Source organism: Tyto alba, unplaced genomic scaffold, assembly GCF_018691265.1.
Source record: "Tyto alba isolate M040663 unplaced genomic scaffold, T.alba_DEE_v4.0 Super-Scaffold_28, whole genome shotgun sequence".
Taxonomy (NCBI): domain Eukaryota; kingdom Metazoa; phylum Chordata; class Aves; order Strigiformes; family Tytonidae; genus Tyto; species Tyto alba.
Window position 1 is genome coordinate 4,354,079 of NW_024881302.1, and position 12,925 is coordinate 4,367,003.

Sequence of the window (12,925 nt, forward strand, 5' to 3'; positions counted from 1 at the left end):
GCAGTGTGGTGGGGTGACTCCTGCAGCTGCTGCTTTGTTCTTTCTGAGTGTGGAATTTGGCTGGAGGTTCAGGAGCTCCATCGGCAGATGCGGCCTGAAGGCAAAAAGCTTTTTCTTGCTGTCTCTGAGGGACGTCTTGCACAGTCTGGTTACCACAGTGGAGAAAACGGTTACCCCTCAGGCTGCTGTCTGGTCCAGTTGCTGTGTCAGAAGGCCAGTCCCCAAACTGTCCCCCCTGTCAGTTGTCTCCTGGGGGCAATGTCACTGTGAGATGCCTGCTCACGCTGCAGCGGGGAACCTGCTTTCCTGGTGCAGGAATGCCTGGTCACTTCTGCACCGGGGTAAAGGCGTAAGCCCTAGAGCTGTTCCTCCAGCCTGTGCTTTTGTGCCCCGGGGCACGATTTGAGACAGGAACTGTCTTCAGGGAGCTACGCAAGAGGAGTGGTCCCAGGAGGGGTGCTCTTGCTGTCAGCTCCAAGAGGGAAGAACGACTTGAATGGTGGGGGCAGACGTGACAGCTGGGGCAGGGGGTGGGAAGCAGGGGGCTGATGCCTGGGGTGGGGTTTAACCCGAGCTGTCGCAGTGAGGTCTGATCCCGGGAGCAGTGACCACGTTGCGGTGTACAGGTTCCTTTTGGTGAGCAAGGTGGGATTTCCCTTGCAGAGATGCTCAGTTTAAGACACCAACGCTGGAGGAGTGGCTGGGCATCTTGCCTGCCCTGACACACCTGCCCGGGTACCGATTGTTCTTCTGTCTTTGCCAAAGCCCTTAACAACCCCTTCATCGTGATTTCATACCCTCCATGAAATGTGTGACCCTGCCTGTTGTTTACCACATGCAATTAAACCCAGCTCTGAAACATGGAAAGATTTATCTGCTTTCTTACAGCTCCTTCACAGGCTCCTCAGGACTCCTGGGAGCAGCTTTGTCCTCCCGGTTTGGCTGTGAGATGGGTCTGCTCGTGCCTCTAGTTGAGGGTGAGGAAGGTGGAAGTCGGAGGTGCTCTGATCAAAATTGCCTGAGATAACGGGCTGGAAAGGGGCGGGATTGGTTCAGCAGCCCAAGGTTTTGGAGCTGGCTCCCAGGGTGTGAAATTGCACACCTGATGGGATTTGACTGGTGTCCAGGAGGAGCTTGGTGCTGGGAGCAAGCTGGGAAGCCTGCCATGTCAGGCCACGCCACCTCCGTCCTCACCACTACCTTTTCTCTAGTACCAATCCTGTTTCGAAATCGTGGTGAATTGGGGAATGGGGAGGTGACATTCCCCTTGTGCGCACGGTCCCCATTCATCCTCAGAGCTTGTGGCAGAACAGATGTGACCACCCGTGGGGAGATAAGGCACAGCGGCCGTGATATGCTCCGACCACACACATGTTCATGTTGAATTTGATTTTTAAAAAAAAAAAAGGCCAAAAAAAAAAAAAAAGAATTTATACAGGAACATCCTTACTTTATTTTTTATTTCTTTAAGCGATGTATGACCAGCATCGGGTAGAATGGTAACAAAAATAGTAAAAAAAAATTGTCAGAGCAGCCGCCGGGGCTGGCTGGCAGCCGGGGAAGCGCACGGGTGGCATCGTGGCCGGCTCGCGCGGCGCGGGGGCTGGCGGGGGAAAGCAGGCAGCACCGGGGGGGCAGGCTGGCATCCCGGGACGCCCTTCCCGGGTGGCTCCTTCATTTGATCTTGAGATCCTTCAGAGCCGACTCCAGGCTCTAAAACGAAACGGGAGGTCACTCGTCATCAGCTTTTTGCTTTCCAAGGCGACTGGAGGCGGTTGGGGAGCGGAGAGGGGGGGCACAGCTCAGCGGGGAAGCTGGGCCCTGGGGTGCCAACCCATCCCCACGGGGAGGAGATCCCAACTTTGGCTGGTTTTGACTCATTTTTCAAGCCACGCGGATAAAGCCGAAGCCAGGAGAGGGTGCTGGCTCCCTGCGCAAGGCCGGCATCAACCCCCCCTCCGCTCCGAGGGTGAGCTGTGAAAGTGCCACCCAGGGGGGGTGTCCCCCACCCAGGACCGTGGGACCCCCGTGGGCAGGCTGGGCCCTGGCACCGCCGCAAAGAGCTGCGCAGCAGCAGGTTGAGGGATTGCAATTAGAGCTGTTGGTTAATGAGGGTTCTTCAGGGGACCACGGCACCGTGGGGACACCTTACCTTGACGTCCCAGATGCTCATGCCGCCGTCCATCCCCGTGGTGCAGAACTGAGAGCAGTTGGCCTTCCCGCCCGCCAGCACCGAGATCTGGCTGCGGGGAGCAAAGAGGCCGGCGGGGGAGTCAGCTCCAAATCCCTGCCGAGCCCTTGGGGCTGCCCGGTAGCCGGTGAGTGGGAGTGGGGCTGGGTCCCTTTGGCTCCTCCACCCACATTCTGGGATGCTCAGAGATGCTCCAGGGCTGTGGCAGCTCCCGGGGCTGGACCGCTCCGTCTCTCCCACCCAGGTTCAGGGATGCTCTAGGGATGCTCCAGCTCCTGAAGCTGGACCCCTCCATCTCCACTCCCCACCCCCCCATCCCCCCAACATGTAGAGATGTCCCAGGGGTGCTCCGGGGCTGTGCCAGCTCCCAGAGCTGGACCTCTCCATCTCCCCCCCCCCCCCCCCCACCTGCAGGGATGCTCAGAGATACCCAGGGATGCCCCAGCTCCTGACGCTGGACCCCTCCATCTCCCCCCTACCCACATTCAGGGATGCCCAGGGACGCTCCAGGGCTGTCCCAGCTCCCAGGCCAGACACAGCCAGGTGATTCTCAGTGACCAGCCCCCCCGGGGTGACCCAGCGAAGCCTGTCCCTCCCTCCACCCCCTCGCCCAGCTCCCCAGTACACGCCTGATGCTGTTCTTGTGCAGGGTGTCCAGCGTGGCGTTGGCAGTGTCCGAGCTCGCTTTCTTATCCAGGTTCTGGAAGCGCTCACGGGCGGTGAGGCCGCGCTGGGAGCTCTGCTTGGGGACGTCCAGCTTCCCCCCGAAGGTCAGCGCGCCCTGGCTCTCCTCGTAGGTGAACAGCATCGGGTAGCAGTCGTGGCCCTGCAGAACCAGGCCACCCCTGCTCAGCACCTTCCCGCCGGCTCCCAGCGCGGTGCCCACCCACCCTGCGTCCCCAGCCCGGACTCACCGCGGCCACCAGACTGTTTTCGGTGATGAAGGTGACGGCCAGGAGGGGCAGGGTCTCGGTGCAGAGGGAGGCGACCCTACGGGGGAGGGCAGGGCGTCAGCAGCGAGCTGAGCTCCAGCCTCTCTGCGCTGAGACTGGCACCGCTCGTGACATAGGTGGAAGCCGCAAGACTGCGAGGCGAAGACACGCCGCCTGTGTTTGGCCCAACCCAACCCCGGTGTCTCCAGCCCTGGGGCGGTTTTGGGGTCAAACACACACACACACACCCCCCTCCAGCCCCTCTCCCCAGCCCTGCTTACGCCATCTTCTTGTTGGCATCGGCGAGGCAGAGGGTGCTGTCGTGGCTCACCCAGGCTACGCGGGCGCCGCTGGCCGAGAAGCAGATGCTGTGAACCCACCCGCAGCTGCTGCTCGACTCGAACATCAGCTCCCCGAAGGGCATCTTGGAGCCCCACGGCGTGGGGCTGGGCCGCTCCTCCACCTCCTTGATGTAAGCTGAGAAGATCCTGGGAGGAAGGAAGGAACCCTGCCACGTGTCCCCAGACAGAGCACTGGCGCTGCCTCCAATCCCTGCCCCCTTGCGTGCCTCAGTTTCCCTGCCAGAGCCCATGGGGTGCCCTGCTGGGTGTTGCAATGCTGGGATGAGCCTCAGGGCACCCCCCAGCCCTCCCCACATCGCCCCTGCACCCTGTCTCCAGCTCCCAGCAGCAACTGGTGGGGTGAAACCTGTCCCAGTGGCAAGCCAAGCCACTGGGCTGCCCCATATATCTCTCTGCTGCACCAAGGTGGCACCCAAACCCATCCTTGGGGGGTCCCCCCACCTCAGGCCTCCCCAGTTGTCCACCCCCCTCAGATCCTCACCGGCACTTGAAGTCGCAGGAGCCTGCAGCCAGGAGGACGTTGTTGGGGTGCCAGTCGAGGCTGAGCACCGTGGAGCGGATGGGCTTCTTGATGTGCTTGCAAACCCACCTGCGCGGAGAGCGGTTGGCGTCAGTGGGGGAGCATCCCCACCCCTGGGAGCCCTGCTGAGCTTTTGGGGGGGGGCGCTGGCTGAGGGTGGTCAGAGCTCCAAGCACCTCAGGAGCTGCCCTGTGCCCCCCCAACCCACAGTAGCAGCTTGGGCATGGGGAGTACCTCCCTCCATCTCCCCATCTGTCCCCACCTCCTCCTCCAGCTCCTCTGTCTCCCACATCTCCTCCTATCTCACCTCCAACTCGTCCGGTCTCCTATCTCCCAATCCATCTCCCTTCCATCTCCCCATCCATCCACCCACCCACCCACCCACCCACCCACCCACCCACCCATCCACCCATCCACCCACCCACCCACCCATCCATCCATCCACCCATCCATCCATCCACCCATCCATCCATCCATCCATCCATCCATCCATCCATCCATCCATCCATCCATCCATCCATCCATCCACCCACCCATCCATCCATCCACCCATCCACCCACCCATCCATCCACCCATTCATCCACCCATCCATCCATCCATCCATCCATCCATCCATCCATCCATCCATCCATCCATCCATCCATCCATCCATCCATCCATCCATCCATCCATCCATCCATCCATCCATCTCTTCTCTACCTCCCCTCCATCTTTCTCCCCTCCATCACCCCCAGGACAGACCCAGCAGAGCCTCACCAGTCGTTCTCCTGCTCGAAATAGCAGATGGAGATGAGTCGGGAGCCGCTGCCCACGGCGAACTTGTTCTCCTTGGGGGACCACTTGACGCAGCGGGCAGCCCGGTTGATCCGTAGGATGACCAGGGTGGGTTTCCAGACGTTGCCCTTCAGGGTCCAGACGTAGGCGTTGCGGTCGGTCCCGCACGTCACCAGGCGGTTGCTCTCAGGGGCCCAGTCGATGCCTGGAAAGCAGAAGGGGGTGATGGTGGCCCAGGGAGCCGTGGGGACGGCTCACTCAGGACTGGAGGCCATTTGAAGGCAGAGCTTTTCTGGGTGGTCTCTGCTCCAGAGTCCCTCTTTGCCCTACTCCCACATCCATCCCAAATCATCCCATCCCAAACCATCCACACCATCTCACCTCATCCCTTCCCGTCCCTCCCACCCCATCCCACTCCATCCAAACCCATCTCACCCCATCTCTCCATCCCTTCCCATCCATCCATCCAATCCATCCATCCATCCATTCATCCATCCATCCATCCATCCATCCATCCATCCATCCATCCCATCTCACCCCTCCTCCCCAACCCATCCCTCTCACCTGACCCCATCCCATTCCTCCCCACCCCTCTCCATCTCTCCCATCCCATCCATCCCACTCCTGGGTGCCTTCTGACTTGCTAGATTAGGGCCAGGAGACAGACACACAACCTGTTCCCTCTCCTCCACCCACTGCCCAACCCTTGTCCAGAAGCTGCCAGTGCCACCAAATGAGGCTGGGACCCGTTGTGGGGCAGGGCCACCCCACAGCCATGTCCCCGTCCTCTCCATCAGCCAGGACTCACCCGTCACCTGCCCGTTGTGTTCCTTCAGCTCGTGGACTTTGCTCCACTTGGCCCCGTCCTTGCGGTAGATGTGGACCTCGTGGTTGTTGGGGCAGAGAGCGATCTCTGCGGGGTGAGAGCAGCCAGGGCAAAGCCCTCCTGTGGGTCATGGGCTCTGCCGGGGGGGAGCGGAGCCAGCCAGCATCCACTTGCCCCTTCCTGTGCTCCAGGCTCAGTGGGGCACGGTGGGACCCCACTGAGCCCCATCTGCAGGGTGCAGTCCCACCAAGCCCCCCAGCCCCACGCTGCCCCGAAGCTGGTCCGGCTCTTGCAAACTGAAAAAGGGAAAACCTCCCCCCCCAGACCCGACAGCCCAGCATCCTCCCTTCCCCAGCGTGTGGTCCCGTGGGGCTGGTGGGATGGGCCGGGCCGGGACGGCTGCGGGTGCTCAGCTCCCATCCAGCTCCATCCTGCCCCGCCTGCCTGGCACGCCGGCTGCAGCAGAGAAAGCACTTTTTGTTCTCTCCCACATCCCCCGCGCCGGGGCCGGGAAATGCCATCGGCCGTGAATCACCCTGCTCTGCTCTGCTCTCCTCTCCTCCCTGCCCTTCATCCGTCCCTCCCCGCACCGGCTGCCGTGGTGCCTGGGGGGCTGGATGCTGTGCTGGCACCTCCTGCACTGGGCTCTGCCAAGGGGATGCAGGGGACATGCGCTATCCCGGCCCCAAAATCTGTCCGTGGCAGGGCTTGCGGCCCCAAACCCGGCCCCAAGCCAGCTCTGCCCCGTCCAGGGGAGCATCACCCACTGCAGGGATGTTCAGTCGGCACAGCCGGTGCTTCAGGCCGTCCCTGGGGATTTGGGGAGGGGGTGTCCCAGCTGTACTTACGGGTCCGGTCCTTGTTCCAAGCGTGGCAGCTGATGGGCTCCAGGAGGAAGCTGTGGTAGGCCATGGCTTGCGAGCTGGGGACGGGGTGAGACCCCCCCACAGCCGTGAGGAGATGCTGACCCCACAGCGACAAGCCCACAGTGGGACCCCCAGCTCCCAGCCCCACCAAACGATCCCTCCCACTGGGATCAGCCCCACGTTGCGGCCCACAGCATCCCCCCTCCACTGAGGAGGGGGTTTCCCTGAGGATTTCCAAGCTCAGAGGCTGCTCAAGCTTGGGGGCAGGGGGGTGAGGGAGAGCCCAGACGGAGCTGGAGGAGACGTTCCCCACGGTGCTGCCCCACAGCTGGGCACCCTACGCCCAGTGTCCCGTGGCTGGGTGCCAGTTGAGTGCCCATGGCCAAGATGCCCACAGGTGGGTGCCCCGTGGCCAGGCACCCCATAGCAAGGGGCCACATGGGTGTCCCATGGCCAGGTGGGAAGCAGGGACCGCTTCCAGGGACTTCCAAACCGTACCTCCATCCTGCCCTGGCTGGCTGGAATTCGGTGGGCAGGAGCTGGACAGACAGACAGGGACCCGGGTGCCAGCACCACCAGCCTCACATGCATCTGTGGGGCAGCATCCCCTCCCTTCGGTGGCTCCCACCAGCCCCACGGGGCTGGATCCATTTGCTCCTTCCCCACCTCTCATTTAGGAAGAGCCAAAGCCCCATGGGTGTACTCCCATCCCCAGTGAGCCAGTGACTAATCCCTTTCCCTGGCTGAGCTCCCAATTCTCCCACCAGTGCCCACCGGCCGCTCCGGTGCCAGGGGACAAACCCCCTCCGGGTGCCGTGGGACCAGGAAGGGCTCGGAGCAGCGGTGCAGCCCCTCAGCCATCCGACCGAGAGAACGCACGGATATAGGGAAACACCTCGCCAGGGCGTGACAGACTGGGATTACTCACAGTTTGCCTCTCAGCTATTTTGGGAACTCCCTGAACACTGCCCGTTTTCTTTGGCAGCTAAAAACGGTACAGGGGGAAGGAAAAAAAGTCCCTCCTAGCAAACCTCTGCCTCTGGGCTGGTGAAGAGAAAAAAAATCTGTGGAGCTCCATCACCTGCCTTTTGCACGCAAAGAAATCCCAACGCCGATGCACGGCACAAACCCTGCTGTCACGCACCCCACGGCCGAGCCCCTGCCGAAACACCCGATCCCACGGGCCAGGGACACGGGTATGGCTGAGCAGGAGGCTGCCCAGCCCCAGCCGCACCGATCCTGCCGGGGTTCAGCACGGGGTGGCCCACGGGAGGGCACAAAACCGCTGCCGCTTGGCCACCGTGCCGGGGAGCGGAAGCAGTCCCCCACGGGCTGCTCGGCCGTTGGGGCTCCGGTTGCTCCCTGCAGCGGTTTATGTTCCGTTTCCCCCAGCAGCTGGTTTATGGCCAGTTCCCTGCTGATGCCCCAGGGGCTGAGCTGTGCTCCCACCCTGAGGATGAAACATGGGGTGACCCATGGGCAGCTCGACAGACCCTTGCCCAGCACCGAAGAGCATCAAAGGGGCCGTGGCCACCCGCCTGCTCAACACAGAGGGTCTCGAGGGAGGGAAATGGGCATTTTCAGAAGGCCGGACAGGGTGGGATTGGGCAGCTCTGTTATCTCCCCCGCCAGCCCCGAGCGGTTCGGAAACATCCTTGGAGGAGATAACCAAACCTTGGCAGGAGCCGAGCGCTGGGGGCTCCTCCCGGTCCCGGGGAGGAAGCCACGTGCCAGAGGAGCTGTATTTTCGTTTTTGCTGAGTTTGGTGGGGCAGCAGGACGAGGGTTTGCAGCCGCTGCTGCCGGGACGCGGTGACGGTCCCACCGGGAGCCGTGTGGGACCCCCCATGAAGTTGTCCCCGGCCACCACCGTGGTGGCCTGGTCCCCCTGCACCATCGAGCCCCCGGCACCCCCTCTGCTCCCCAGGGCAGCTGCAGGGTGTCAGCCCCCTCTGCTCCTGCCAGCCAGGTTGGGGGACCCCCATCCTTGGTCCCCCAGTGTGGGTGTGGGGTACCCCAGGAGCCAGCCTGGCCCTGGGGGGGACAGGACACATGTTGCTGCCCCAGTGCAGACGGAGGGCAGCTCTGACCCTCCTCTTCCTCGCACCGGGCAAAGCCCGAGGCAGTTGATGCCCGAGGAGGAGAGGCAGGCAGATTACAGACAGCTCTGGCTCTGCCAACACCAACACCCCCCCCCCGGGGGACCCTTTCCAGCACCCCAGAGCTGCCAGGCCTCCGGCAAGAGAATAAAACTCAAACTTGCTGCCAAATCTTGAAGGGGGTGGGAGGAGAGAGTGGGGGGGGGGAGGGAAAGCCTGAAATGCAGCGAGAAGAAAACCAACGAGCGGCAAAGCGCTGCCTGCACCCCCCTCGGACCCCAAAGCAGCCCCGGCCAGGGGGTCCCCACCTCCCCTCCAGCTGGGTGTGAGCAGGGGGAAGAGGTGATGGCCGCAGCCCCCCCACCTCGGGACAGATCCAGCTCCTCGCTGGGGTGGCGGAGCTGCCTCCCACGCTCCTTACCTTGCCGGGCAGCGCAGGCCGGGGTTAGTTCATGGACTCTGGGCAGTCGACACGAACCGCAGCCCCGAGCGAGCGGCGGGAGCTGCTGGCTGCCCCGCCGAGGCAGCCCGACTTCCCTTTTCCTCTCTGAGAAATGCAACCACTTCCTTACGTGGGCGTTGGGGGAGCGCAAAGCAGCTCGGCGGCCGCCCTGCCCCTGCCTCGCCCGTCGAGCCAGGCCTCTCCGCCATCGCCACGCGTGGACGGGCCACCGGCCCCGGGATGCTCCCGGCAGCCCCCGCTGCTCGGTGGGACGTGGGCAACTCGCCCCCCCGGGGAAGGATGGAGCTGGGGGGAGCGGAGAGGAAGGATCCCTGCTCCTCTCCTCTCCCTCCGGCAGCAGGAGGGTTGCGCTCCGCTCGCCCCTCCGGTCCCCGCTGTGTTTGGGGGGGGGGGGGTTGGGTTTGGGTGGGTGGGTGGGTGCAGCAGGGGGGCCCCGCAACAGGCAGCAGCTGCGCTCGGAGCCCACCCAGGGCGAGACACGCAGGGGCATCGCCTCCCACGGCTGGGGGGGGGGGATCCACAGCTCAGCAGGACCCTGGATCCAGCCGCCCTGAACAGTTCCTGCAGCCCACTGGGGCCAAAAGTCCAAGCAGGCTGCTGTGGGTGTGTACTCCCACCTACCCTCTGGTTTTGGGATTTTTTTTTTTTTTTTTTTTTTTTCCCCCTCCTGCTTCAGAGCAACTAATTTTCATCCCGTTCCCAGCCAGGCTGGGTAACTCCAATCAGCTCAACTCCCCCTGGAAGCACCGGGAAGGAAAGCTGGGCTTCAGCTTCTCGCTCCCCTGCTGCAAGGTGGCTGCAGAGTCACGCGTGGAGGAAGGCACTCACCCCTGCCCTCCCCCACGGAAGCTGGACAGCAGCTCATCAGGGAGGACAGAGCCCCGAGGGGACTTCTCAGCTGCAGGATGTGGGTATAATAAGCTTGTATTTGTTGAGCCGCAGCAAAAATCCCCGCGTGAGGGGTCAGCTGTGGATCGAGGCTCTGCAGGGTGGCGTGGGGGGGGGGGGGGGGGGGTTGGCTCACGGCTCCCTCGGTCCTCAAGTGCATCAGCCACGCTTCCCTTCACAGGCGTTGCCGTGATCCCAGCAGCCACGCAGAGATCCCAAGGTGTCCCCCGAGGGTGGCGAGTCTCTGTGACTTCGGTCAGGAGTGAATCCCCACGGTGGGAAAAGGCCCACTCGGGAGCAGCGAGATTTTGCCGTTGCAGCGTCCGGCCTCACCCTCAAATGCAGCCAAAGGGACATCAGCTCACCACACAGCTGAAAGCTGCAGGGTTGTTTTTTTTTTTTTTTTTTTTGAAGTTTTTCCTGCTGCCTGCCTATTTTCTCTAGTTCTCCTTTGGCTACGAGATTCTCTGCCTCCGCTCTTCACCAGGGGGGCTCAGGCTTTCCAGGTGTCCCCCCCCCAACCGCCTCCTGCACCAAGACGCGCAGCTCTCATCCGTGTGGGACAGGAGGAACGCGGGACAGACCATCCCTCCGCAGCAGATCCCTCCCAGGCGGGGATGTGGACGAAGGACAGGTCAGTTTAAATTCTGCAGCAGGACTCGGGGTCTGTCCTTAAGGGTCGGGAGAGGAGAGCGTCGCCCCAGCGCTGCCTGCAGAGCGGCTCCGCAGCGCCCGTCGCGTTGCCGCAGCGCTTCTGGTCTCTTGCCAGATCCAAGGCAAGGTTTGGCTAAATCCTTTCACCTGCTTTTGCTGCCGTTTTCTGAAGCGGAAAGATCCTCCCGCATCTATGCCAGCACGTCTCGCAAGGCTCAGGAACTATCCCACGGGACACCGGGACGGTTTTTTGCGGGGCTTTTCCTCGGAGGTGGGGCAGAGGGGATGCGAAGCGGCAGTGATCCTGCAGCTTCTTTCCCTTTAGAGCCTGGGGAGTTTTTCAGGCAGGATCCAGGGAACAGCCCCCAGCACCCCTGCTTGCTCAGAGCCCCATTTCTCGCCCCCCCCCCCCCAACATCCCGTGAGCCGGTACCATCGAGCACAGCCAGCCAAGGGGTCCCGTCATTCAGGCTGCAGCCATGAGCTTCAGCGCAAGCATCGCTCCCCAGGGCACGTGCTGGGAGCCCGGCTCTAAACACACTCGTGAATTGTCACCCACGCTGGACACACGGGCCCCCGCTGCCGGGTGGTGACCGAGGCGCAGGGCTCCCCCCGCACCCGGGGCCGGCTGAAATTGAATTATGCCTTGAGCGATGGTTGTTTATATCGCCCTTGTTCAGTCCTTTTCTATTATAAATATCTCCAATCTGGTTTTAATCTCAGATTTTTCAGCGTACGTATTTCTCTCAGGACAGTGACCTACAGCAGTTTCCTCAAACCTCAGTTTGTTGGCTTTTTGGAGCAGATGGGCTCATTTTACTTTCTCCAGCTTTTTCACACAGAAAAAGGCAGCATAAACATTTAGAAATCCATTTTCTCCGCTCTCTCATTAGATGATTTTTTTTCCCATCCTTGGACCGTGTATTTTATAATCCTTTTTTTTTTTTTTTTTTTTAAATTCTTTTTGGAAATAAACCACCACACTTTCCAAAGTGACTCCAGAAACAAAATCATTACTGTCTGTTAGATACATGCAAATAACAGTATGGAGGTGGACAAAGCCAAACCCATGCTCCCCTGCCCATCCGCCAAAGCTGGCGGGGTCACTTCAATCCAGAAGACACTTAACTCCTTCAGCATTGTATTCCAGCTAATAAACCCGACCCCACCACAAGTCATGGTACACATCAGGTCACTAGACTGCAAGAATTCCAGTTAAACAGGCATTATTTTATGTTTAGAAGGGAGAGGAAATTGCAAAGCCACACTTGACTGCCACCAGGGGAGGAAGGTGGGAGACACAAGAAAACCTGAAGGAACTGGAAAACCAGTTCAGTCTCTGCACACAACCAACGTCGCACCTGAAAATGACCCAGCTCAGCGATGGACACAGTTCACTTGCAGCAGAACAGCAGCAGTTGTCAGCTTTGTGAGCTTATCCTCCACCCTCCCTTTTCAGTCACTCAGAGCTAGAAATGAGCTGTGTATGAAGCAACCCTGGTTCCAGAGGAAGTGGTAAATTTAGTCATTGGGGTTTTTTTAAAGGCAACTTCTGCATTTTCAACAGAAATGACAGTCTTAAACCTTGTAAAGCAATGCTGCGAGCCAGATAACCCCCTCCAGAGCACAGCCTGCCTTGGCCTCAAGGCAGCAATACAGTTAAGAGTAACTAGACCACATGAATAAAGGAAGTTACGTGCAAATGCCTCCGCGAGTTACCGAGGCTCAGAACTGAACTTCCAAAGGTACAGTCGTCTGGAGAAAAAAGATCTGCACAGAAGCCAGACCCCGCTGGTAGCTCTCATAACTGTGCTTCATTTCTCCACCAGTCGTCATAAACACAGAATTTTATAGGCTGAGCACTCGGCTCTAACACAACACGCAGGCCTGGGTAGCCTCATGCACTCAGAAAGTGATTTGCTTTTCATTTGTCCTCCTCAAATCTGGCTCAGCAGATTTTTGCCTCACTTTCCGCACGCAGCCTTTCACCCCGTATCCTAGGTACTGCGCTCTGAGAAGCCTTTGTATGAATCCTAAAAGGTAACTACAAATAATTCTGGTCATTCACCTTTGCAAAACTATGAGCCACTAAACAGACAATAAGAGACATTCATGTTAATTTGCTGCTATTACTGGATTAAATACTAGGCTGACGGAATTAAGAGTAGTAGGACAAAATCATTCACCCTCTAAAATCATCGCCTCAAAGGGACAATTCCCCTGAAGGAAGCCCAGCTGAATCTTCACATTGAGATCATCAGAAGTCCAGGTCTTCATCTACTAACTTTAAGAAACCTTCTGTTAAGATGAACTTTTCCTGTTTTAAAGCCATAAAATACCAGGACTGGGT

The 12,925-nt window shown here is 60.2% G+C and overlaps 2 protein-coding genes across 3 annotated transcripts; one reads left to right on the plus strand and one right to left on the minus strand.

Annotated features, from left to right (window-relative positions):
* Nucleotides 1–1,429: 1,429 nt before the first annotated feature.
* Nucleotides 1,430–9,115, minus strand: ARPC1B (actin related protein 2/3 complex subunit 1B). The gene is made up of 10 exons (XM_042798505.1): nucleotides 8,992–9,115; nucleotides 6,455–6,528; nucleotides 5,589–5,693; nucleotides 4,763–4,985; nucleotides 3,967–4,074; nucleotides 3,405–3,611; nucleotides 3,106–3,181; nucleotides 2,821–3,017; nucleotides 2,153–2,243; nucleotides 1,430–1,713 (listed from the first exon to the last, which is right to left on the minus strand). Exons 2-10 carry the CDS (start codon nucleotides 6,516–6,518, stop codon nucleotides 1,675–1,677), a joined length of 1,110 nt encoding a protein of 369 aa, XP_042654439.1. The 5' UTR covers nucleotides 6,519–6,528; nucleotides 8,992–9,115; the 3' UTR covers nucleotides 1,430–1,674.
* A 137-nt stretch (nucleotides 9,116–9,252) lies between these two features.
* On the plus strand, nucleotides 9,253–12,892 carry LOC116960738. Of its 2 annotated transcripts, none has more exons than XR_006165834.1 (2): nucleotides 9,253–10,555; nucleotides 11,817–12,892. XR_006165834.1 is itself a non-coding variant. In XM_042798504.1 (2 exons), exons 1-2 carry the CDS (start codon nucleotides 9,253–9,255, stop codon nucleotides 10,363–10,365), a joined length of 951 nt encoding a protein of 316 aa, XP_042654438.1. In that variant the 3' UTR covers nucleotides 10,366–11,297. The 2 variants fall into 2 exon arrangements, 1 of the variants encoding a protein (XP_042654438.1); XM_042798504.1 differs by lacking the exon at nucleotides 11,817–12,892 and having other exon boundaries at nucleotides 9,253–9,940; nucleotides 10,103–11,297.
* Nucleotides 12,893–12,925: the final 33 nt, after the last annotated feature.

Coding starts and splice junctions, on each gene's coding strand:
- ARPC1B (XM_042798505.1), bottom strand. CDS start 6,518: ATGGCCTACCACAGCTTCCTCCTGGAGCCCATCAGCTGCCACGCTTGG. Junction 4,986..5,588: donor ACACAACGGGCAGGTGACGG/GTGAGTCCTGGC, acceptor TCTGCTTTCCAG/GCATCGACTGGGCCCCTGAG. Junction 4,075..4,762: donor TTCGAGCAGGAGAACGACTG/GTGAGGCTCTGC, acceptor CTCTCCGCGCAG/GTGGGTTTGCAAGCACATCA.
- LOC116960738 (XM_042798504.1), top strand. CDS start 9,253: ATGCTCCCGGCAGCCCCCGCTGCTCGGTGGGACGTGGGCAACTCGCCC. Junction 9,941..10,102: donor GGACTTCTCAGCTGCAGGAT/GTGGGTATAATA, acceptor TTCCCTTCACAG/GCGTTGCCGTGATCCCAGCA.